Here is a 26454-nt window from a genome sequence, read left to right on the forward strand (position 1 = left end):
TACCTCAGTCTCCAAAAGAGAAAATTCTGACATCTTAATTTTAATGTGAGCATTTGATCCAGTGCTTGAGATAAATATAACCCTGAGCAGTATAGAGAAGGTTTAATGGGAAATGGTTGGCATTCTTTCTTGGTAAAGGCACAGGGAAAAGATTGAGGCTGAGGGAGAGAGGGAGAAAGGGAGAGAGAGGGAGAGAGAGGGAGAGAGAGAGAGAGAGGCAAACAGCAGTGGGGAAGACAAAAACAGATCAGCAAGGCTCCACGGCAGCCTGGAGGCAAGGCTGCTGAGAACTTGACACTTTCCAGACCCCAGCCAGCATGGTTGTCCTGAATCCAACGACTTTGGGAATTTATCTTCAGCTTTTCTTCCGCTTTGTCGTGTCTCAGCCTACTTTCGTCAACAGTGTCCTCCCAATTTCAGCAGGTAAATGATGACCACGTTCCTCTCTTCCACCTATTTGCGGCAGGGGGAGGAAGGAAGATTGATTCGCAACGTGTCCTGATATTTTTCTTAGTCTACTCTTGCTGGAGGGAGGCTGGCGGGAGACCACCCTAGAAGCTCTCTGTCACTCCAGCTGGTCTTGGAAGCCCCTTCTGTCCTTGTTCCAAAAGTTGTTTCTGCGTTCCCTCACTTCTTACCTCCTTTTGCCACACAATTTCATTTTGGTAGGGGATTGTGGGGAGCTTAAAAGAGATGGAAAGAAGTGCAAGTGAAAGAGAAGTGAGTCCCAGAAAGAGTTGTTTCTATAAATACATCCCTGACCCCTTCTGAAGGGGGCTTGACTCAAAGGGGATGATGTGGAACGAACATGTCACTGTCCCAGCTCGGACAGTGTTGCCGGTTGCCAGGACCATCCCACAGAAGGGGAAAGGAGTCCTGTTGATTCTCTGGGGGGTAAGGGGCCCCCATGCAGCGTAAGGACTAGGTCTTCCATTTCTCCAGCCCTGTCTGCTTTCCTGTTGTCCTTTCTCCCTGGTGTGGGCCTTCTCTTCAGCCTCAGATGAGGCAGCTGGGAGAAGGGGGCTTTCTGGGGAAAGGCGGAGGGGCTCCAGAGGGAGAGCCAGGCCTGAAGCTGGGTGTCTGCTGGGTGCAGTGCTGGGAGGCGAAGGCAAGGGGGCTTTCCCTCCCAGCGTGGCAACCTTTTCTGTTGTCCTGTCCTGTCTGACCCAGAGCAGCAGGAGTATTGGGTTACCGGCATAGCCTATTTCAACCACTCTGGGCAAACTCAAGTATTTTCAGAGGGCTTGAGGGAGGCAGACAGACCCCAAGCTTTGCTGCCTGTCTCCTCAGAGCCTCCCTCAGTTTGCCTCAGTCACCCCTGGCTCTCCCTAGAATTGGCAGTCAGTCACATGCTCCAACATGAATCTCATAAATGCTTTGAGGCAGAAATTTTGCTATCACTGTCTTTGCTAGAAACTCAGAGAAGGCACAGCTCAGAATTCAGTCCCCAACCGCTGTCCATTCATAAAAACAGTTCATCAACATGATGTGCTGCCAGCGTCTGTGGGCCCTGAGGGAAGGGCTCAGAAGGGCGTGGAGCTAATTATAGAAGTGTGAGGAACTGAAGGAGGGGTAGGGATTTGTGGAGAATATGGGGGCGGGGAAGGAAAGGTGGGTGGTTGTGCCAACATGCTCTCCCCAAATTCAAATTGACAGCACCACGTTTCTTCTGGCAGAGTCATTATTCCACTACTCAAGGGGGATGCTGGATAGATGGTTCTTAACCTTGTTTGGGCCATAGATTCCTTTGAGAATCTGCTGAAGGCTCAGGACTTAAGGAAACTCAGTCCTCTGGTTTTAGCTTTGCCCTGGTGGGTTGTCTGACTTCTGGGAGATAGTTAGCCTTTGGCGGTAAGCACTATGAAGGCAGGGACTGTGTCTGCCTTATACATTAGCATCATTTCCCCAGGGTCAGAATAGTGCCTGGAGCATAGTAGGTGCTCAATAAATATTTGGTGACTGGATGAGTGAATGAGGGAATAAAACTTCTTATCTATAGATTGAGGTATGCCATCATTTGCAACACTTAATTTAGATAGTACCAAAAAGGCTAACGAGTTCTGAAAGTTAGAAAAGAACCTCTGATTTTCTTTGAACTCCTTGTCCTAGAGAGAGCCCTGACATCTCTCAAGTGAGACTCTGTACAGATTGTACCAGTCAGGGTAACACCAGGAAAAAGAAGCAAGTCTAATGGTTCTGATGAAAATATTTGAAGGGACCAGTTTCAGAGGTTGTGGGTGGGGTTAAGGGAATCAACAAGGAATGTTGAGAAATTAGCAATTGTGGGAGTTTTTACCACCATTGTGCTTGAAAAGGCAAGAGGAAGAAATGGGAAATAGATTCCAGGAAGATTTGGGACCTTGGAGGAGGGGTCACTGAGCAAGAGTTTTGATCACAGAAGAGCCTAAGGCGGGGGAGAAAGTGGAGAAGAAATACCTTTCCTCCAATACAACCACCTGTTGGCCAAACACAACCTGAAGCCCAGGCAGAGGAGCTCCTGGATGCAGTCATGGGGGGTCAACTTCTGGGCTGCAGAGTGAAGGGAGATGGAGGGAAGGTAGAATAGTTAGCCCACATATCCATAAGTACTTCCTCGTGAATTGCTAGGTCCAGACCTTCTGGTTGGGAATGTGGTCTTCAGACATTTGGTGAAACAATAAGATAGAGAGTTAGAGGAGATCACTAAGGTGACAGAGAAAATACAGAGAAAAAACAATCTGCTTTCTCCTGTAGTCACTTGGCTTTGTCTCCTTCATTTAGTTGCCAGGACTTCCTTATAGCACAGTTTATAAATAAACTTATGCCCTGAAATGGGAAATAAACTTATTCCTTGACACAGGAGAACTTTAATTCTTTGACAATATTTTCCAACAATTTGCTGTGAAATATTCTGTATTCAAGCTTGTAGATTCTTACTCTTCCTGTGCTCATAGAAACAAGGGCCACCAGGAAGATCTTTTCATTTTACCCATTACACCTTACTGCAGTGATGGCGAAACTTTTGAGCTCGGCGTGTCAGCATTTTGAAAAACCCTAACTTAACTCTGGTGCCGTGTCACATATAGAAATGTTTTGATATTTGCAACCATAGTAAAACAAAGACTTATATTTTTGATATTTATTTTATATATTTAAGTGCCATTTAACAAAGAAAAATCAGCCAAAAAAATGAGTTCACGTGTCACCTCTGACACGCGTGTCATAGGTTCGCCATCACTGCTTAGTGCGTGCCTCCTGGGTGCCTTATGCTATAGGGGACACAGAGACAAGTGCAGTGCTGCCTCTGCTCTGGGGAACCCATGGTCATTGGCTGTCAAAACCCAGGCAGCCTGACCAGCAGGCGCTAAATTCCCTGGAGAGGGGCTGTGATGGAGGAAGAGCTCTTACGGGCATCTAGGCTGGTGCTCACCTCCCTCTCTCCAGGAAAGACTGTATTCCAGCAATGCCAGACACAGCACCCACTATCTGGATCAGATGCTCGTTACCCACTGCCAGGTCCCAGAGGAGAATCAGGAAGGGAGCAAAGCATCAGAGGCCAACATTGATGATAAAATCTGAGCACTAAAGCACATGCATTTGCTTTGCAGAAAACACGCTCAGGCCTCTACTCCAAGCCTATTAACTCTACTTTGATACCATTCTAACAGGCTTAGATAGGTTTCTCGAAGGGTGGAGAATTCACTGTAGCATATTCAATTTTAGGAGTAGGGCTGCTGCTTAAGATACACACAATGACAACAAAATGACAGCTTGTAAAATTGATTACAAGAAAAATGGTAAAGAACTGGGGAATGGTCTGAGATCAAAAAAGAATAGTAGACTGGAATTATATCTAGAGCCCCTGTTTTGTACCTTACCCCCTGAAGGCCTCATGAACTTATAGCACATTTCCTGGCTTTCACTATGATGAGCATGAATGACCCAGTGAAGACTGAGTTGTGTTCACTTTATTTTGCTTAAGAAGCAGATAAGTGAACTGTGTCCAGCACAGCCAGTGGTGAACCTGAGGAGGGGCGGTGAAGGATTAAAGAAAACAGACAAGAGAATATAGTTGGGGCCAGGTGGGTCACTGTGTCTGGATGAGGACACAGTGACCCACCTGTAAGCTGAATCTTTATTTTATAGTCAAATCACACAAAGCAAAACAAGGGAGTGGTCAAGATATTTACAATGTTCTTACGAGCTTCAAATCTGCTTCTTTCCTGTTATTGCAATTCTCTGAACTCTATCAAGCTTTGTTTTGGCAGCACTTGCTGCACCTCCTGCAGCCCATATCCCTCAGCTACCTAGAACTACAAGGTCAGACTATAAGGTCAAGCTTACATACAACCATAGCCTTTGGCTATAATTGTGCTGGGAGGGCTTTGCCCTCCAAGTTGGGACTTGTATGTGGCTTTGCCACAAGAGGACTGTGCCCTCTTGTCAGTCCGAGGCTTGATCCTGTCCAAACGCTGTAGCCGTTCTCCACAGATAAGTGTCAGATATATTTTAAAATAATTTCAATTGAACATGGCCCTAAAATTTTTAATGTCAGGAACCTTAATGTTGGTATTTTGTTTTAACCATTGCTGGTAATACTCACACCCTCACACTCAGTGGCTTAAACAACAGTCACTTATTGAAGCTCACATGATTGTGGGTCAACTAAGAGTCAGCTGATCTAGCTTGGGTTTGGCTGACCCTGGCTGGGCTTACTATGGGTCTGTGGATTGACTCAGCTCCAGTAGCCATTCACAGATGTAGCTCAGTCAGTAGTTGTACAATTTCTAGAATGTGGTGGCACAGACCCAAGGATAATAATATTTATAGACATGCAGACCTTCCACACACTTCAATTTATGTAATTCTCACAGCACCCCTGGGATGAGTGTGACATCACTTCTACATTTTAGATGAAGAGATGATGGTTCAGAGAGGTTAAGTGACTTGCCCAAGATCACACAGCTGGTATGTGGGAAAATTGGAGGTTGGAATCCTGCCCTCTGACTCTAAGTTGGGGTCTTTTACTAATGTAGACCAAATCTGCTTATGGCCATGGATAAATAAAAATATTAGATGGTAAAGTGCTGTCGGTTACTTCTATATTTTGAAAACTCAGCTCTAGATTCTTCTTAAAATCTTCATTCCTTCAATTTCTAATACTTTTCAACTACAGTTGATGTGTAATATTATATTAATACAACATAGTGATTAGACATTTATATAACTTATAGAGTGATCACCCTGGTAAGTCTAGGACCTCTCTGATACCATACATAGTTATTACTAGATTCTTTATTCTTTATTCTCCCCTACCTTCTCCTCAGGATATCAATGCCCAAAGCTTTTAGCAAATGATTGAATTTTACTTTATACTAAAGTGTACATGACTTTCCAGGATACTGGTGTATCTTTCCTTTGAAGGCATTTGTATTTTAACAGGGGTTAAAGTACTAAAGTGTGCTCTAGTACAGGGGTGGGCAAACTTTTTGACTCGAGGGCCACAATGGGTTCTTAAACTGGACCGGAGGGCCAGAACAAAAGCATGGATGGAGTGTTTGTGTGAACTAATATAAATTCAAAGTAAACATCATTACATAAAAGGGTAAGGTCTTTTTTTTTTTTTTTTTTTTAGTTTTATTCATTTCAAACGGGCCGGATCCGGCCCGCGGGCCGTAGTTTGCCCACGGCTGCTAGTAAGATGAGCTTCAAGAAGGGTATTTTGGGCGATGAGGACCTTCTACCAGGGGAATACCACTTTACAGACATTCTCTGCAGGCACTGTGAGCCATCCTACCCTATACCCACACAGATAGTATGGCTTCCTTCTTCCAATACAGGACCTCTCAGGCAGGCAGGGACTCGCCAGATGATGTCGGGTCAAGGTCTCAGAGACCAGATGGTGAAAAGACCCAAATCCAGTCCTGTAGAGTGAGTCATGTGGAAGAATGGGAATTCTATCTGGGTGCTGGAATCTTTTCCAGTTGGCTGCTGAGATAGGGCCCAGAGCAGGAGTTTTGTGACCTTGAGGACATGATGTCTAGGCCAGCACTCTCCTGACTAGAAGTCAGTGAGGACACCACTTGGGAACCAATCATGGTCTTGGCAGTAGATTATGGGCCATTTGTTTGTATCTGATGCTGATCAGCTACTGTTTAATGTTCTCAGCCATCTCCTCCTATTTAGCTCCCCATATTTCTTCTAGATAATATAATCAGTGAGAGTTCTTAGAGTAGAGGGCTCTCCAGGGGTCCCAGCTTTCCCACTTCTTCCCACCCCAGGCCTCTGAATAAAGCTGTGACTCATCTCCAACTCAGACATCCAGAGTGGTGGGTGTGAGAGATGGGAGGCCTTCCCTTCAGATACCCAGGGCCAAACTCCCATATTGACATTCACCACACTTAAGCCTGCTTTCCTCAGATCTACAACCACCGCTGCCACAACCATACAAAAACAATGCTGCTCTTGCCGAAACCGGTTTGCCTCAGTGGATAGAGCGTCAGCCTGCGGACTGAAGGGTCCCAGGTTCGATTCTGGTCAAGGGCATGTACCTTGGTTGCGGCCACATCCCCAGTGGGGAGTGTGCAGGAGGCAGCTGATCGATGTTTCTCTCTCATCGATGTTTCTAACTCTCTATCCCTCTCCCTTCCTTTCTGTAAAAAATCAATAAAATATATTAAAACAAAAACAAAAACAATGCAGCTCTAAAATGAAAAGAATTCCCTTCTAACTTCAATGAGTCACCAAATAAGCTGGTGTCCCGTCTTCTTAAAATGTAGTTCACATCATAAATACTTATATGACTCTTATAATTGGTACTTATTATCTCCAAACCTCTCATTTTACAAAGCATTTTCACAGCTACAGTTGTATTTGCTCTTCATAGCAATCCTTATGTGAAGGGTCTTGGGTTTGAATCCTGACTCTTGGTTATCTGCTGTGTGATTGTGGGAAGGTCACATCACAAGTTGTTCTGAGCTCCAAATTCCTCATCTGTAAATGGGTGTGATAGTCTCCATTTCACAGGATTGCTATGAGGATTGATTGATTGATTCAACAGATACTTAATAAGTGCTGGATATATTAGTATACTTGGAACAGGGATGCAGCAATGGCCAGACAACAGTACCCCACCCACATGGCCTTCCTATCAGCACCCTGAGAAGAACCTGGCCAGCCTAGCCTGCTGGTCCCAGGAGGTGGCTGGAAGACCCTGCAGCAGACCTGAAGCTCATACACACTAGCTGCCCAAGGACCAAATCCAGTCTTAGTTAGCCATTTTCAGCCTTCATGCCATAGTACTAAAAAAGAAAGCGAGAGAGAGGAGAGAGAGAGAGAGAGAGAGATTTTAAAATTTTGCCTTAGTTGCTAGCATTTAAGAATGAAGTGTTTCAACTTTTTAAAAAAATGTTTTCTGATGTCTCATTAAAACAACAAACCACTTGAAAACCAGGATGACTCGGCAGTCCCTGACCACACCCTCTGGTCTACCTTTCTTAGTCCATCTACCTGTCTAGCCCCATCTGGCCATGTGACTTTTTGATCTCGGGGTCGGAAGCTCTGCTGGCTTGGACTCTACCCACTCTTCCTGTAGCAATCTTGGGGCATTTTCCCAGAACTCCCAAGCTCTGCAAAGCTCAGTTTGAAAGTCAGTGTTCTAGATCAGTGGTTCTCAAGCACTGTGTTGTAGTAAAATATAGAAATGTTTAAAAATGCTTAAAGAATGTTAGAAAAGTTGGGACACACTGGTTCTCGGCTTTGGCTAGACAGAAGAATTACCTGAGATGCTTTCCAGAAGCCCAGTGTCCAGACTGAACAGACTAAATTAAGTAAATCAGAATCTGGGACCTGGGATCGGGCAGTGATGGTGTTTAAAGGTCTCCAGGTGATTCTGTTGTCCACCCAGGGTTAACCATTGAACTATAGCCAGCATCAGAATCGCCTAAATGTTTGTTAAAACACAGACTGCTGGGCCCCATTCCTGGAGTTGGATCCGGCATGTCTGGAGTGGGGCACAGGAGTTTGCATTTGTAATAAGATCCCAGGTGCTGCTGATGCTGCTGTCCACAGAATTGAGAAATACTGCTCAAGTTTGCCTCTGAGTTCCTGTATTAGTTTCCACTCAGTGTCACATTGCCCTCTTCTGCGTCAACTCTTCCTCTGCCTCTCTCTTATAAGGATGTTTGAGATTACCTGGGTAACCTCTCCATCTTAAACCTCTCAATTTAATCATACCTGCAAAGTTCCTTTTGCCATATAAGGTAACATTTACAGGTTCCAGGAGTCAGGATCTGGACCTCTTTGGCAGACATATTTCAGCCTACCACAGTTACCTTTTCCCTGCGTAAGTGTCCTGCAAGTGCTTTTTGTAACTGATGTCAGCATCAAAGTCACAGATGTCTATACTGTCTTCATTTGGGTTCCTTCTCAGAGCAGACCCTGAGACAAGAACTTGGGTGCAAGTTGTTTATTTGTGAGGTGATTCCAGTTGGGCAGTGGGAAGGCAAGACAGGAAATACAAGGGGAGTTCATGAGCAGATTCTGGGGACCTCCGGGAGACTGGGGACTGGGGTATTTATCCACCAGCTCCTGGGGACATGCTTGCCCACAGCAGCTCCCATGGCTGGAGATACTCTCTTGCATAGTCACAGGTGCTTATGGCCAGAGCTGAGGCCACAGGGCTGATGAATGCTGAGGGATATGTGCAGGGAGTGACAGCATCTGCCGTAGGTACTTGAGAGAGCAGCTGTGGTTCTGCTGGCCCTAGCACAGTGGCCTGCCCCATCTGCCCCTTCTGGGCAGTGGCAGTTACAGTTCAGCACTCCCTGCCTGATACAGGAGCTGGGGGCAAGTTGCTAGAGGAACCCCCACTCACACTAATAAAGCTGCCTTGCATTGAGCACTTTCTGTTTGCTAGACCAGTGGTCAGCAAACTGCGGCTCTCGAGCCACATGCGGCTCTTTGGCCCCTTGAGTGTGGCCACGAAGTTTCAATCGCATTGTATGTGCACGCCCGCACGTGGTATTTTGTGGAAGAGCCACACTCAAGGAGCCGCAGTTTGCCGACCACTGTGCTAGACGCTTCATATGACTTCTAATCTTCACAATTTCACAAGCCATTGGTACCCCCCATTTTACCAAAGGGGGAACTAACCTTCAGAGAGATGCAGTCACTTGCCTGAGGTCACACAGTGCCAGGGACAAAATTACAAATCAGGACTTTTATTTTATTTTACTTTATTTTTATTGTTTAAAGTATTACATATGTCTCCTTTTTCCCCCATCGACCCCACCCCGGCCACTCTCACCCCCCAGGACAAGCCTCCGCTGCCCCAGTGTCCATGTCGATTGGTTATGCTAATATGCAGGCATACAAGTCCTTTGGTTGATCTCTTACATCCCCCTCCGCCCCCGCCCCTGCCTTCCCTCTGAGGTTTGATAGTCTGTTCGGTGCTTCTCTGTCTCCGGATCCATTTTTTTTATCAGTCTATGTTGTTCATTATATTGCACAAATGAGTGAGATCATGTGATATTTCTCTTTCTTCGACTGGCTTATTTCACTTAGAATAATGCTCTCCAGGTCCATCCATGCTGTTGCAAATGGTAAAAGTTCCTTCTTTTTTATAGCAGCATAGTATTCCATTGTGTAGATGTACCACAGTTTTTTAATCCACTCATCTGCTGATGGGCACTTAGGCTGTTTCCAAATCTTAGCTATTGTAAATTGTGCTGCTATGAACATAGGGGTGCATATGTCCTTTCTGATTGGTGTTTCTGATTTCTTGGGATATATTCCTAGAAGTGGGATTACTGGGTGGAATGTGAGTTCCATTTTTAACTTTTTGAGGAAACTCCATACTGTTTTCCACAGTGGCTGCACCAGTCTGCACAAATCAGGACTTCTTGATCTCCAAATCATTGCAGAGGCAAAATAGCCTTGTGGTTAGGAGAAGGGCATCTGGTGCCACCCAGCCTGGGTTCAAATTTTGTGTTTCCCTTAGCTTTGTGATGTCAGGCAGACAAATCACCCCCTCTGTGCCTCAGTTTTCCCATCTATAAAATCCGGCTAAAAGTAGGATTTACCTCACAAATCAGTTGTGAAGATTAAGTGGGCTAATTATGAATATGAAGTACTTAAAAATAATACCTGGTATGTGATGTATAAACCTTTTCAGAACCTCACAGTGTCTACACATGCCAAGAGGTTCATGATTTCCCCTAAGATGCATGTGTGTCAAGAGGCAAAAGTCCCAAATAACTTTTTGCTGAAACCATTCAGCAAGTTAAGGCAAAAAGAGGGGCTCAGCTTTTATCCATTGTCCATTTGTGAATCAGTCCCAAAGTAGAGGCACGTAGACCAGGGAAGGAATCTCTTCTCGTGGTGACTGGCCTTCCCAGATGGCTTTAAAAATACACCTGGCCCTATTCCATTTCCTAGCCCGGAGCATGCAGCTCCATTCAATCTGGCATTTATGTCTCCATGGTAACCAACATAAGCACAACATGTGACCGCACGTTGGGAGCTGGCAACAGCTGAAGGAGAGGCCTCATGGCTGCTGTGGGCTTTGCACAGTAAACCAGCTGGGTCTGAAAAAAAGAGGGAAGCAAAGAAAGAAACATGAATGTGAGTTGGACAGGTTCCTCCCCTTACAGGCCTCCCCCTCTTTTTCCTGCTTATCCTGCAGTGCAGCTCACCTGGTATCTTTCTGAGAAGTCTAGAGAAAGTCCCAGCAGCTTTCATGCTGCAGCTGATAGTTCTCTCTTGGGACACATGCTCCAGGAGGGACCTACCAGGAGTCTCAGACCCAGCATGGCGCTTCTTGGGGACCCAGGAGGGTGGGGATGGAGTGACGATGGCCATCCTACCTGTGGAGACCTACCTGCCCAACTGGGGCTTTCTTACTTTGCTGTGACTCGGGATTTGGTCAAGTGTTTGAACTTGTCCCTGTATGAGGGGCCTGTGGGGTGGGGTCACTGTTGTTGAGGATTGACACTGGGCTGCCCTTTTGTAACCAAACAGAACTGGCTCATTTTGAGATCCATCATACTGGGCTGGCCTTCAAAAAGCTTCTTTTTTAAAAAAGATATTTTTATTGATTTCAGAGAGGAAGGAAGAGGGAGAGATAGAAACATCAATGTTGAGAGAGAATCATTGATTGGCTGCCTCCTGCAGGCCCCCCACTGGGGATCGAGCCCACAACCCGGGCATGTGCCCTTGACTGGAATCGAACCTGGGACCCTTCAGTCTGCAGGCCTACGCTCTATACACCGAGCCAAACCAGCTAGGGCTCAAAAAGCTTCTTGATTCTCTGTGGTCTGTTTTTCTGAGAGCTTTGTTGGGTAAGGTCATGGTAGTGAGAGTAAATGGTGGAAAAGACAAATGACCTCCATGTCCAGGGAACAGCAGGGCCCTGAGGGAACAGCGTGGGTTTGGGGAGCACGCTCCTTCACGCTCCGTGTCTGCGCATAGAAAGTGAGGGGTAGGGAGTGGAAGTTGAGTTGGCTGCCTGGACAGTCCGGGCCCTGGAAATGCTTTCCCCAAAATATCTGGAGTAAGTGGTTTCTCTCCCTTTTTTCTTTTCTTTATCCAAATCAACTGCCTCAACCCACACCTCCTCTGCTGGGCAGGCCTGAGAGTAAGAGTGCCCTGCCTGACAGATATAGCTGCCATGCCACTGTAGTGATTGCTGCTGAGGGGGTGTGGGGACGTCGAGTAAGCAGGTTGGGCAATTTGCCTGTTTACTAATGTGCTTAGAGAGGTATTGCGGCACAGTGCTAAGGCATTAAGGGAAAATTTGGGAAACTTGACTTATTTATCTGGACCTGCCACTAACTCCTGGGACATGTGTAGTGTTGGTCAAGGCATTCGCTTATTGTGTGAGATTCAGTTTCCTTATCTGCATTTGAAGAGATGGGCCAGATTTCAAAGATCTTTTCCCTGTAGACTTTCCCTGGCTTTGTGGCCAACAAAGTCAAATTTGCTTGCTCATTTCCACACTTAGCACCTACCCAAAGAAGGGGCCTTGGCACGTGTTTCTCTTCTGAGCATTGGCACCTGAGTACCCATGAAGAGAGTAAAAGGCATGGGTTCACATTCAGACAGCTCTGGACTTGAGTGACTTCTTCATGATGCACTAGCTGAGTGATCTTGGCCAAGTGGTCTTGGTTTCATTTCTTAGCATCTCAGTTTCCTACTCTGTAGAATGGGGATAAGAAGAATACTTACCTCATTAGATGGCAGTGAGGACTCAATAAGTTAACAGGTAGAGCTTTGCACTGCTCCTGGAACCTAGTTATGCTCTCAGTTACCGGTTGCAACATTGTTCCACATGGTGAGAGATTTGGAGTCCAGGCCATTTGCTTCTTCCTGGGATGTTTCACTTCTACTCTAAGTGCACCTGCTCTTGTTTGATGGCTGGAGAGAATTGCTCATGGTGCTAAAGAGTTCAGTTTCAGAATTCAGAGTCTCCATTGAGAGCCTGTTACAGTACAGTAGGATGGGCTATGGAATTGGAGGTCTGGGCTCAGAAGTCCTGCTCTACAGGACCTTGAATGTCAGAGCCTAGGTTCTCCACAACTGGAAAAGGGGGGCGAAATAGAAGATAATTTGAGGGGTTATTGTCAAGATCAAAGGAGAAAGCATTGGAAGGCCTAGCTCTGAGTTGTACTCAGGAGTTGTTGTGACACTGGACTTTCATAACCTGGAAAGCCTAGGCTCACTCCTGAGGACAATAACAGCCTGCTGATGCCCAAAGTCCACCCCAGGTAGCCCTCCCTGCAGCCGTGAGGGAGAAAGCTCACTTCTCAGAGGGGAGCTCACTAGGAAACTCCCAGGTCGCTACAGTCCTGAGAGTGTCCACCCTTTGGAAATTGTGCGATCCTGTGCGGAACCTAGCTGGTAGGACAAGCCGCTTCCTGTATCCAATTCATCCATGTCAGGAGAACGGGCCTCTGTCCACACAGCATCTGCCTTGTATACAACGAAAGCTTTGTCCCCTTCAACAGAGAAAGTGGATGCCAAATCACCAGGCCTGACAGTGTGGGTCCTCCTAGGCAATCAGAGCAAGATTACTAAATATGAAATTTCCAATGGAATGCCAGCAAGTGGTGGCTGATTTGACAAATATACTCAATTTTCTGGCCATACACCCATTTGCTGCCATTTTGCATCTTGTTCAATTTTTTTCTAAGTGAGGCAAAAAAGTCCACTTAATTGATTCAGATCCTCTATTATTATTACCATGTTTACATCTGTCTTTCTATCTCTAAATTAATTCTAACTATTAAGATACATACCTTTTGATATACTTCCCTTTTGATCAAATGGCCAATAGTTATTGCACCTCCTACCTACTCTATACTTAACTGTTATATTGAACAAGAAGATTCATAAGACAAACTAACTCAAGGAGCTCATATTCTATTTGTGACATTAAAATAACATAGATGAAGTAGTTAATGAGGAGTGAAGTGCATCACCGTGGTAGTGTCTCAGACACACAAGTAGTTGGAGTTTCTATGACAGCAGAGCAATTAGGACAAGGAGACAACTGATCTGGGTTCAGGTCACAACCCCACCCAGCCATGATAGATCAGTTTACTGATCTATCAAATGGAGAAAATATTAATAAGCCTGAAGGCTGTTATAGGCCAGTGCTTAGCATGTAATAAATCTTCAGTATATGTTACCGAGTATTGTTATGGTTGGCATTTGCAAGCTACATAATGATAATTTAAAGGAAGTTTTTATTGTCTGCTTTAGGTCAGATAAAATGTCTTCTGGAAAATCAACAAACAAATAAACTTACACCAGAATAAATTATAAATGAATTGGGATTTAAATGTAAAATATTAATTATAAAATTATTAAAGAAACCCTGGGAGATTTTGGGAATAATGTGAGTCTGTAGAAAAACCCAGACGCCATTGAAAAATAAAAGGCTTCTACAATAAATTCTACTACCTAAAAAAATTGTATGGGAAAAATAACAAAAAATAAAGTTCAAAGGCCAAAACAAACTGGAAAAATATTTGCAAGTCATATACTTTCCTTGTATATAAGAAGAAGAAAAAAAAGACCAAAAACCTCATGGAAAAATGAAAAAGGTACATGTGAAAAATCTCCAGTCTCATGCAGATGCATGCAGAAGGTTATTTTGTTGTATCATGTTTTATATCAGCAAATGCTCACACACCATCCAAATGGATATCAGTATGGGTCAGTACGGGGCAGAGTGAACAAACTATGGTTCTCCTAAGTGAAGGAATATTACACAGCCATAGGAAGGAATGTGGATGCATTTATGTAGCTACACAGAATAATATTTTACAAATACCATGGAAAAACCAAGAGAAGACCATATGTATGTTATTATATGGCTAGGACTTCCAGTACTATGTTGAATAAGAGTGGTAAAGTGGACATCTCTGTCTTGTTTCTGTTCTTAGGGGAAATGGTTTTAGTTTCTCCCCCTTAAGTATGATGTTGGCTATAGGTTTTTCGTATATGGCCTTTATTATATTGAGGTATGATCCCCCTATTCCCACTTTGCTAAGAGTTTTTATTTAAAAAAGGGTGTTGGTTTTGTCAAGTGCTTTTTCTGCATCTATTGGTAGGACTTTGTGATTTTTGTCTTTCAATTTGTTTATGTGATGTATCACATTTATTGATTTGCGAATATTGTACCCAGTCTTGCATCCCTGGAATAAATTCCACTTGGTCATGGTGTATGATCTTTTTAATGTATTGCTGGATCTGATTTGCTAATATTTTGTTGAGGATTTTAGCATCTATGTTCATGAGGGATATTAATCTGTAATTCTCTTTGTAGTGTCTTTATTTGGTTTTGGAATTAGGCTAATACTTTGTTTGACTGAGAAGCTCAGTGGTTCAATTGAGTCCAAGGAGCTCAGCCTGAGGTCCCCTACTTTCTGGAATTCAAGAATTTGAGTGACTCACATGGACTGGTGTGTAGAAATGTCTGTTTGTGCCAGCGGGCAGCCAGGGACCACCCAGAGACCCTGCTCCCTCCCCACCATCTGCTGTGAAACCTCAGATAGCAAACACTGGAGTTGGTGGGGCAGGGATGGGGGGCTCTAGGGAAAGGGTTAAGTGAGCCATGTGGTTTTGAATCACAAGTGTCTTCAGAGCTAAGATGTCACTATGGAAAAATAAAGGCATGGAAATGTGATGGTTGGAAACACAGGGTCTTTCCACTCTGCCCCAGTTGTCAGCAGGTGTTGGAAATAACCCACCCTTTGGGCCCGATGCAGCTGGACGGTTTTGTCTCTGACCTATGGCCAGATCTCCAGAATAACTGTAGAAACTTGGCCTCCCCTGTCAAGCCATAGCAGAAGATTTAATAGCACTCACAGATTTATGCTGGCCGCTGTAATCAAATTCAGAGCCAAGGCGCAGCCAGCCTTGGGAAGGTTTCTTGATGTTCCTTGGCTCCTAATAACATTGTCTCCTCCTTCCTCTCTATTTACCATATACCATTTGGTCAAATTAGAACTTGAAGTCAAGAAAGCAGATGCCTTCCTCTAGATAAGGTCCAAAAAAATTCCCTTGTGGGAGGAAAGAGGAATGGACCTGTCTCCTTGAATCTGTGCACAGAGGACTCACTTTGATATATGATTTACCAAAATAATGACCAATAAGGGATGATTTTCTTTCATCCTGCAGCTGGGGCAGACTTTTTCTCCTCAAAGCATTTCTACAAGGGGCAGAGGACAATGTCTTTCTCATGTTTTTTTGTGGAGATGCAATTACCTGCTCATGGTCTCCCTAATGAGTGTCTCCAGGCTCCTCCAGGCACCTCCAGATATTTGCCAACAAAGGTGTTGGACCAACCCATCCCCAATCCTAACCCTTGTGAAGGTATCATCTGATTTTCTGTTGCCTACTTAAAATTATTTTATTCTTTTTTATTATGAAAATTTTTAAACATTCAAAAAAAAGTGGAAAGAATTGTCCATGGAACACCACTGTTAAGGACTGAATTGTGTACCTCCCCAAATCCATAATTTGAAACTTTAACCCCAATACTTCAATGTGGCTGTATTTGAAGATGAGGCCTTTAAAAAGGTGATAAGGTTAAATGAGGACATAAGGGTGGACCCTAATCCAATATGACTAGTGTCCTTAGAAGAAGAGGAAATTTGGGCAGTGACACCAGGGATATGCAAAGGGAAGACCATGTGAGGACACAGTTAGAAGGCAGCCATCTGCAAGCCAAGGAGAGAAAGAGGCCTCAGAAAAAAAAAAAACACAAAAACCTTCCAACACCTTAATTTGCACTTCCAGCTTTCAGAAGTGTTAAAAATAAGATTCTGTTGTTTAACATGCCCCTGTCCCCCGCCCCCCCCCCCCCCCCCCCCCGGTACAGTATGCCCACTGCATGGATTCTGTAGTCATTACCATTTTGCTATATTTATTCTATCATATATTTGTTTATCCATCTTATTTTTTGATGGATTTCAAAATGAGTTGCAGATTCTTTACCCACTTTGAAGACTGAACTATTCAATGGAGAGGGTAAATGCACATTTGATTGAAGGCCAGTAGCACATATGACTGATCCCTCTTTGTGGCCGGGATACTGAGGGAGGCAACTACAATCCTACAATGTGAATTTACAAACCAGGAGACGGGGACCCAAAGATGAGTCACTGTAAGGCTTGATTAGGAAGACATGGAACTGGGTGGGTGTTGGTAAACTCCTGCAACTTCAGCTGGTGGAGGCGGAGCCTGCCATTTGTGCTGAGTTCTCTATGCATTCTCTTTGGCTGGTGGGAGGGAGGTCACTACTTGATGCTGATAACAAAGTCTTTAGAAGTCTCCAGGGTTAGACATCTGGATTTAATCCTGGCTTAATACCTACTGACTGTGTGTGTGTCCTAAGTCTCTGAGCCTTGTCTGAAAATGAAGATGATAGTGCTAATACATACTTGTGGGGTTGTTGTGGAGATCAGAAGGACAGTGAATGCTTACAGAATGCTTCCCATGGTTGGCACCTCACTACTAGGGTAGGAGAATGCTGTCTGCTGGGATACACAAGCACCCACATTTTAGTGACTTGATCTAATCAAAATCTCTGCTCACTTAGCTGTCCAGTGTCCCTGTTATGGGGCTCTCCTCATGGGGATTCTCTCTCCACTGACCTAACAGGATTCTTGCTAAAACTGGACTCTGCAAGGACAGGCACAGAAGCCCAGTTCAAAGCTTTGTTGAGAGCCTGGCCAACATTTGGTCAAGGAGAGAGTCTTTGTCAGTGGGAAGGTAAAACTCATGTGCTCCAACTTACTCCTCTGCCCACCTAGGTTTGGGTGGGATAGTCAACTTGAGGTGCCCTGGGGCTGGTGGGAGCCCAGGCTCTATCCCCAAAATTCAGATGGCTTTGCCTGGGAACTCCAGGCCCTTGGAAAGGGTGCTGAGCTCTCCATGCCACACCATCTCTCCGCACAGCCAGGGTAGGAGACACAGCAGGGGAAGATGCAAGGCAGGCTTCGCTTTGGAGGGGACCAGCAGGAAACAGGACTACATGTGCCAACAGTGGGGACAGAAGTTTCTGGAACAGTGCCCAGGGAGGCGGAATTCCAGAAGTGGTCTTCTGACCTGGTTGATAAATACCAGAGCTGCAATTAAGACAAAATACTATGAATATGACACCTGCTGACAGCTGCAGGAAGATCCGGAAACTTTTATTATGAATTATATTTGCAGGCAGCCCTGCTGTGGTGAACTGGTGCTTGGGCCAAGGAACCTGAAGGAACTCAGCAGGCCAGCTGCCTTGAGGGCAAGGGTTGCCCTCCAGGGGAGAGTGGGGGAGAGTGTGATCATCCCTGTTCAGGACTCTCTGAAGGACCACTGTATCTCAGTCCTTGATAGAAGCCATACTGGAAAGGGCTTAGAGCTCATCTTGTCCAATGCCACCAAGGCCCAGTGCAGAAGTGAGTTGTTCAAGGTCACACAACAAGTTTCTGACCATACCAGGGCTGGAGACCAGGATTCCTTATCCCAAGCTGACTGTAGGGCAGTTAACAGTGGTCAAGCATTCGACTTAAGGAAATTCAACTGTTAGTGCTCTGAGAGACAGTCAGAGAATGAGACAAAGTTAGAGATAGGGAGACACAGAGTGTGAGAGGAGACAGGAAAGTTGTAGAAAAGAGAAACAGAAAGAGACATTCGTGAGCCTGAGTCATTAGATTCAAAATAAAGGTTTGAGCACCTGCAGAGTTGGACAGGACCTCAGAGGTCATCTAGTTCAGTATCCGACATTTTTACAATGATGAAACAAAGGTTAAGTGGAGTGGTTTACTTGTGTAAACCTTTTAAGGAAAACTTCAATGCCAAATGGTAAAAATAAATAAATAAATAAAGATTTTGTTGCTAAAAGTGGCAAAACTTAGATTTCTAAGGGTTTTTAAAATTAGGTTTGAAAAATGAGGAGCTGCAGGAATATAACCCAGCATGGGGGGGATTTGAGAAAATGTGAAGCAGATATTTCAGCAACTGTCTGAGATTCCAGATGGAGCACCCCATGCCCTCTGGGCTGCTTTCTCTTGTGTCTTAGACTCTGTATTTCTGAGAAATGCCCCAGAAAAGGAAAAGAGCCTGACCCTTTCTTCCCTCACTCCTCCCATCTTGTTACTATCAAATCTCTGATTTCAAAGCTTAGCTCAAATGCCACCTCTTCCAGGAAGCTTTTCCTGATTTCCCTCTTGAATTTCCTGCCCCAACTGGTACTCATCACTTCCTCCTGTTAGTCCCCTCTAAACACCCAGCTCCATGTTTTAGCCTCTTTTCTTTGCCCATCTCGTACAATAGTTATCTTTGAACATATTGATAAAAGAGCCCCTATTCTATGCCAAGAACTCCAAAGACCTTACCTCTAATCCTCACAGCAAAGCAGCAAGGTGTGTTTCACTATACCCACTTTACAGAGAAGAGAGCTGAGATGCAGAGGGTGGTCATTTCCTCGAAGTCAAACAGCTAGTAAGTGGCAAAGCCAGGACTCCAGCCCAAGTTTGCCTGACTCCAGGGCCTGTACTCTTTCCACAACACTGAACAAGGGTAGGATCTGTGTCTAGTCATTCTTGTACACATTTGGTACTCAGTGTGCGTTTCTGAATGAATGAAAGAGTAAATGTATGAATGAACACAAGAATTACCCTTCCTTTGAAGGCTATATCTCAGAGGTCAGCAAGCTACAGCCTGGGTTCCAAATCCAGCTTGTCTCCGATTTTTATAAGTAAAGTTTTATTACCATGGCTGTGCTGGTAATGTATTGTCTATGGCTGCTTTTCATGTACAACATGAGTTATCTCATAACAGAGGCTATGTGGCCCATGGAGCCTAAACTATTTTCTATCTGGCCCCTTCCAGAAAAAGTTTACTGACTTTTGCTATGGTCTTTATTAAGCTGGTTAAAACAACAGTGCTTATTGCTAAATACTAATAATCTTATCTTATCTCTATGATCTGGAATAGTGTTTGTGTGGGAGGGGGTATGCATGTGTGTGTGCATGCTTGTGCATAGTATACATGTATCTTGTATTTGCCCCTTTATTATTTTACAGGCAGCCTTCATCTAAAAAGGTTTACCCCATAGGCCCTTTGGAAACATGTATATATTTAAATTAAGTTTAGCTTGATTGGCAGCACCTTGGCATAGACATGGTGAAGACCAGGGGACCCAGGCAAAGAACTTCCCTGAGCAGAGGTGGGCAGACTCCCCGCGCAGTGGCAATGGGTGTGGATTTTGAAGCTTGCCAGCACAGTATTGTCACGGCAGTGTTTGAGCTGAATGAAAAGCAGCCTGTGTGATCAATTACACCCTGTTTCATCTCTGCTCCCAGTGGCAATCAGTATCCCAGGCTCCCAACCTCACCTCCTCCCCTGGGCCAAGAGCACTCTTTCTCTCCCAAGCCGCCCCCTAGTGCAGCCTCCTGAGAGGCCAGCACACTGCTTACCATTCCTGCTCCGGGGAGCTCAGGACTGGCCTCTGGACCCTTGGCATCTGGACCAGGAGCAGCACCAAAGCAGGGATTGGCCGGCTTCTACCCTAAGTGCCCGGCAAGCCAGGCACTGGGACCTCTCGGGGGCGTGCCAGATCTCAGCCTGTCGCCAGCATGTGCTTTCTGGCCAGTCCGCCTTTGGCCTTGCCCACAATGACAGGCCCATCACTCAGCCTCACTCATCTGCTCACCATCTCAGGACTGCTCTGTTACTCAGCTTGCTGCTTGGGTGAGTTGCGTGTGTGTGTGTGTGTGTGTGTGTGTGTGGTATGCATGTGCAGTTACATGCGTGTATGCATTGTTTTGGAAAAAAAGACTCTCAGAAAGCAGACTTGTTTTGGGAGCCTGCAGCAGCCTTTAAATCTTAAACTTCTCAGCCTGTGTTGGAATTGTAACCTAAGGGGTTTGACAGTGGAGAGGGGGTGGGGGTCGGCATACATGCTCTTGTGTGTGTGTGTGTGTGTGTGCGCGCGCGCGCGCGCGCACGCCCCTCTCTTGACCTTGACTTCAGAGAGGCAGGCTGGCAGCTGCCGTTGCCTTGGCTCTGGAGTAACATCGTGTTCTGTGGTCTGGGGCCAGCCCTCGTTTGGGGCGCCGGGAAGCTCTCCATCATCTCCCCCTGACTGGCCTGGGTCATGCCCCTCACCATCCCGGGGGCCAGAGCCACCAAACTGCCCAATTGTTGTGGGTTGTGTTCTCACCTGCCCCCCAAACCTGCTCAGGAGCAAATTGGAAGATGGCAAATTCTCTTATGGTCTTTCAGAGAGGTTCAAATACCTTCCACTTTTAGGATCAGAATTTGTGTTTCAAGGTGTATGTGGTATGGGTGGGGATTGAAGGAAAGTTGTAGGGTGACATCTTCTCTGGATTATGTGAATTGGGGAAAACCAGGCAAATTGCAGCCAGAAAAAATGAGAACTTGACTGTAGCTGAGCCATCTCAGTCAGGGTCCAAACACTTAGTGATGCTGCGCTCATCACCTTTCCTCTCCTCTTCGCAGGTTCCTCAGAAAGTCAGGGAAAGGCCCAAAAGCTGGTGGAGGAGGAGGAGGAGGAGGAAGGTGAACGGTCCACCAACTGCATGGGCAGTTGCAGAATAGTTAGCATGTGGCTGCATCTTTCATTTTCCCAACCTGCAAAGACAGGATGTTTATGTCATTTTTCTCCTTTGGTGGCTTCTAATGACACATTTGCTTGATCTGGGGGGGGGGGGGGGGGGGTGCTTCTCGATACAAAAAAGGAGGCAGAAACAGAAAGGGCTGTTTGTAGTACCCTAGTCATGGGCTGGACTTGTGAGTGGGAGATCCAGATGGACACGGTGTTGATCCTGGTGTCAGATGCATAAAAAGTACTTGGATGATGGTTTGGGCCAAGCTCCTTGTGGCCCAGGTGGGGAAACCGAATCTCAGATTGAAAATGGAGTTGTGCCATGTCACAGGGTCACTTGCATCCGGACTCACACTCTTTGATCCAAGTCCCTATCTTTCCAAGAGTAAATTGGAGTGAGTCACTTTCCAAGGATGTGCCCAGAGTCAAGAGGGTATTGAGTCCAAAGGGCAAAGCCAGCATCAGCCATAGCAAAACAACCTCAATCATTTGCCCAATCCCACACTGGACTTGGCATGTTTCTGCCCGTGATTTGGCACTGCAGTGGGCATGCACAACATGACTTCAGTGCCTTTGAGTCATGGCAGGTGGTCCTAAAATTCTGTCATTGTGGGCATTTCCAAGGCAGCTGGCAGGGCTGAGCCACATGGTGCAGACAGGTTTCTGCTCCCCATGTACATACACTTGGGGTTTTTCCATCACACCAGAGCTGGCTGGGGCTTTTCCAGCCTGGACCCTGAGCTCAGACACGATTCCATAGAGGCAGCATAGTCCAGAGAGAGAGAGCTACAGGCCACTCAGATGACACCAAAATAGACATGTGAAGTCCTGGCTTAGTTGTCTGGGAAGAGGCGGGGGGTGGAGGCAAGCTGTTCCCAAACATGTCCACCTGATGGAAATATTCTGAGTTGGAATGAGCTGTAAATAAACTAGACTGTGCTAAAAACAAACATCTCCAGGGAGTTTGGGGGAGGGGGCAGAAATAGATGGTCTTCACCTGCTGAAAATGAAGTAGGTCGGGGGGAAAGAGATGGGGCGGGGGTGAACCATGCAGATGCCTCTGCAGGAAAAGCAACCAATAATTTATGTTCACTGAAGAGTTCTCTGGTTTCCAGGAAGAAATGAGAGGTAATTGCTTTAAGTAATACAGGGTCTTTCATTAGTGGAAGGCCACACAGGGCATGGGGTGAAAGGACACATTGCCAGCCACGTATGGTCTGCAAAAATAAATGGTAGGAGTGCACATGAGCCACGTGAACCTGCCAGCTCCCCAGGTGTTTGCTGCTGGGAGGGGCTTTGTGCATCCTCAGCCCTTAGCTGTCTGCTGAGGCCAAGGGGAGGCAGAGGAGGCACTGCAGCTGGGGGACCCTGAGAGGGTTCTTGCGTGCTGGTGGGTGTCAGCCATCCTCCTGCACACACCTGAGATGGAGTGGAGCAAGGGAAGCTGCCCACTCCTGGCTTTAGGGAAGAAACTAGAAGAGTAATACCATTGGCATTAATGTCAAGTTTCATGATAACATAGCTATATGAGTTTACCACTGAGAAAGAGAAAAGCAGCCCAGGACAGCTGGAGCAGGCCTGCTACTCAGAGCCAGGCCACGCGCTCTCCTGTCGAACGTAAATGATCTCACAGAACATCAGACAAGGTCACTCTGCACCTATAACGGATCAAGAAAGAGCAAGGCCACTCTACCCCCCGTGTCAGACACAGACAAAATAAGACTATCAACCAGCCACAAAAATGACCCACTGTCCCTCTATGTTTGCTAACATGAGTGACTACTGCTGCCTGGCCAGTCCCAGCATCAGCCTCCCTTCTCCTCCTCTAGCTAAGAATTAAGATAGTCATAGACTAGCCCTTGCTTCCTGACAGCATCCAATCCAGAGCAGGACCTGACTTTGCTTCCTTATTGTCTCCTCCCAAATCACCTGCCAAAGCCCCAATCCTGGAGTAAATCCTTTCTCACTCCCTGTTACCAGGATGCTCCCTTGTTCCCCCTGGAGTGCGTGCCTCCTCTTTGCAATGAGTCAATAGAGACAGCTGTATTCAGCTACAGGTGTGTTCCTGGTGGTCTTTGGATGAAGGACACTGGTACTGTCAATCTCAGGTAGTTGCTATGGGGGCCCTTTGCCTTCTTCTTCTTAGCTCCTGACCTTTATTTCCACCCACATTGGAGTTGTAGTATAGAAATCTAGGGGAAGAATTCTGGAACCAGACTGATGGGTTCAAATCCTGGCTCTGTCCCTTCCTAGTTGTATGACCTTGGGCAGTCACTTCACCTCTTTACCTCAATTAAGTGATCTGTAAAATGGGGGTGATGAGGTGGTGATGATAATAATAGTACTTAACTCTCAGGGTTGTGTGAGGATCAGGACATTTTATATATGTGAAGCATTTAAATGGTGCCTGGAATGTCATAAGTGGTTTTTTAAAAAATTTTGTTTATCAAACATTTGAGGAATATCTAGGGTATGCTAGGTACTGTTCTAGACCTTGGGGATAAAAATGGCTTCTATCCTCTGGGAAAGCAAAGGTTAGTCAGAGAGATACAAGGAAACAGATTCACCCATAGATAAAGGTTAATATAGGAGTGAACCCAAAGAAGAGCATAGAAGGACCCCTCAGCCTTAGCCTGGGAAGTCAAGGAAAGCTTCCTGGTGGAGGCAGCTCCTGATAATTCTTGATGTACAGTAAGTCTCCAGGATGTGAGAGGAGAAGGTGTGATATGAGCAGAAGGGTCTTGGCAGCTGCTCAAGCTCCACAAGCTTTACCATCTTAGGTCAGGGGCACTGTTTAGGCATCTTTCTGCCCTCCCCTAAGGGCTAACCCAGTGTCTGGCCAAGCATGTGCTCAAATGAACAAATGTTTAACACAAAATTTGGCAGATTTCCCTACAAACTAGTGCTTCCTCTGACTTTTCCATCTCATACTCTGACCACTGTTACCCTGGGTCCCCTGCAACATCAAAAGCACCCTTGATTGTTCCCCATCTTTCACTCCTACACCAGCCCTGGTTTTTTTCTCCTCAGTAACCTGTACATCAAGAGATTCCATGTGACAATGAAGCTCTGAGGGTCCAGGGCCCTCTCTTCTCTTCGCACCCATGTACTGAGACATTTAACTGTAACTCTCTAATGAGCATGGGTGTCACAGAATGTGTGCGTAGTCTGGAGTCAAATATGTATCTTAAACCATGGCTCATGGTCTTTTGTAATCAATTCTACCTCCAGCCCTGGCTGCCTCCCTCTCTGAACACTTCCTCCCGAGCACAATATCAAAGTCATTCACAATGACTTCCTTCTCCCCAACTATTGGGGGCACATATGAGTCTGTTTAACTTTGAATTCCTTGCCCCATCTGCAAAGTGACAAGTCACTTATTGAAGAAGGAGAAATGGACCTTATAATAGTCAGTATCCATGCCATTTGCTTATCTTACACATATCATCTCTCGAAGGCCAAGGGAGGCCTATGTCCAATAGCAAACAGGAGGTGCGCTCACATCTAACAGGTTGGGAATCAGATGGGGAAGTCTGGGTGGCAGTGTGGGTCTCCTTGGGCACAATAGGCATGACAGGGGCCTAGCCCTGCCCCATGCTAATGAGCAGCAGTTTTCTCTAAACAGCCCTTCCTGGCCTGGATCAGAAGAAACGTGGCAGCCACAAAACATGCTGCCTGCTGACACCTCCTCCGCCCCCCCTGTTCCCACCACCATTCTTCAGAGAAGGCCGAAGTCCGGTGAGTACCTTAGGACATGTGAGGGAACAGAAACAGGGCTCCTCAGTGCCCACCACACCACCCCACTTCCCCATCCCTCAGTCAGCTTCCTCCAGAATCTTCTCTCATGCAGCAGGTTGAGCAGGGAAGGGATATTTTCCAGCTTCTGGTGATGTCCATTCTTCTGTCTTTGCTGAGTTATGGAGGGGATTCCTCTCAGCAGGTAACTGAATTTGGCCAAGTGTCCCCTCTTCCTGAAAACAGTGAGGTGAATGGATGACTTTCTAGGCTCCCATCAGCTGCTCAGATATGGAATTTCCCCTTCTGTTTGTCCTCCCACCCAAGTATCTGTGGAATTCCCTTCCATGGCCTGTCTTAGACATAGACTGTTTCTGTGAGGTGACGCGGGAAATGGCCCTCCTGTAGCCAAACTGAGGTGTGAGAGGGAACAGAATTTGGAAAGAGCGGAAAAGGTGAAAGAAAAAGCAGGATGTGGGGAGCTGACCTAGAAGACAACAGGCAGGGACTTGAGAGTCTCAGATCTTTCCAGAAGCTCTTTGACTTGTACTGTCCAATACTGCCACTAGCCGTATGGCTATTGAGTTGAGCTGTGCATATAAAATACACACAGAATTGTGAGACTTCATATGAAAAGAAGATTGTAAAATATTTCATTAGTAATTTTTAAATATTGAATATGTGTTAAAATGATATTTGGGGTGGACTGGGTTAAATAAAATATATTAAAATTAATTTCACTTGTTTCCTTTACTTTTTTAATGTGACTACCAAGAAAAGTTAAAACTGTATATGTGGTTTGCATTGGTAGCTCACATTTTATTTCCTTTGGACAATGCTGTCCCAGACATTGGATAGAGGTCCCTGAAATGAGCTTCCTAACTCCACCATTGTGGCTTTGTAATCCATTCAAGCCAGGTGCGTCTCAAGAGCAGGTGAGAGAACAGACACTGGTGGCCAGGAAGGTCACCTTAGGATACCCATTGGGGTGTAAGAGAAGCGCCAGTCCTGGGAACTGGTCTACGAAGCAGGTCTGTGTCAAGGGTGGTGACCCTTCTTCTGTCCCTCAAGTCTGACATATAACCCTGTATTGCTTTGCATTGAAGCTTCTCTCCCCAGACATGAAGAATCTCATCCTGGAACTGGAGACCACGCAGTCCCCGTGTGTCCAAGGATCGCTCGGCTCCCCTGGGCCTCCGGGCCCCCAGGTTGGTGCATTCCACCAGACCGCTTCTCCTCTCCTGCTGTCTTCTGTTCAGAGAAGTGAAGCTCGTAGAGATGCCCGTTTTAATGTGATAAGGGGGCTGTTTTTCCTTCTCTGGCTCACCTCCAGCTCCAGAGCCACGTGAATAGAACGCTGGTTCTTTAGGTGAATTCTGGCCTCCCAGTTTTGGTTTCCTCATTCATGCAACCAGGATGATAATTGTCCCTGCAGTACTGGATTTAAGATGGGGGATCAAGTGAGATGCTGCCTAGATGGATGTGGTTATTATTATAGCTACCACAAAATAGTTGAAGACAGTGGGTTGCCCTTTATGTGGCCATTGACCCCATTCAGTGGGCCCAGAGGCACCTGCATCCAATGCAGGAAAGTGGAGGCAAAGAGGAACCTGTTA

At 45.9% G+C, this 26454-nt stretch overlaps 1 protein-coding gene across 2 annotated transcripts in view; it reads left to right on the forward strand.

The window, feature by feature from the left end:
* The first annotated feature begins 257 nt into the window (after nucleotides 1-257).
* COLQ (collagen like tail subunit of asymmetric acetylcholinesterase) overlaps nucleotides 258-26454 on the forward strand; it is a 55583-nt gene continuing 29386 nt past the window's right edge. The window contains exons 1-3 of one of the 2 annotated variants that reach the window (XM_070433368.1): nucleotides 258-423; nucleotides 24729-24841; nucleotides 25945-26046. In XM_070433368.1, coding sequence (XP_070289469.1) covers nucleotides 318-423; nucleotides 24729-24841; nucleotides 25945-26046 — 321 coding nt within the window. In that variant the 5' untranslated portion in view covers nucleotides 258-317. Of the gene's footprint in view, nucleotides 424-20058; nucleotides 20227-24728; nucleotides 24842-25944; nucleotides 26047-26454 lie in introns of those variants that run through there. The other variant, XM_070433367.1, reaches the window with a different exon arrangement.

The sequence above is a fragment of the Myotis yumanensis genome, unplaced genomic scaffold (assembly GCF_028538775.1).
Source record: "Myotis yumanensis isolate MYYU_CA2020_CCGP unplaced genomic scaffold, mMyoYum1.0.hap1 SCAF_14, whole genome shotgun sequence".
Taxonomy (NCBI): domain Eukaryota; kingdom Metazoa; phylum Chordata; class Mammalia; order Chiroptera; family Vespertilionidae; genus Myotis; species Myotis yumanensis.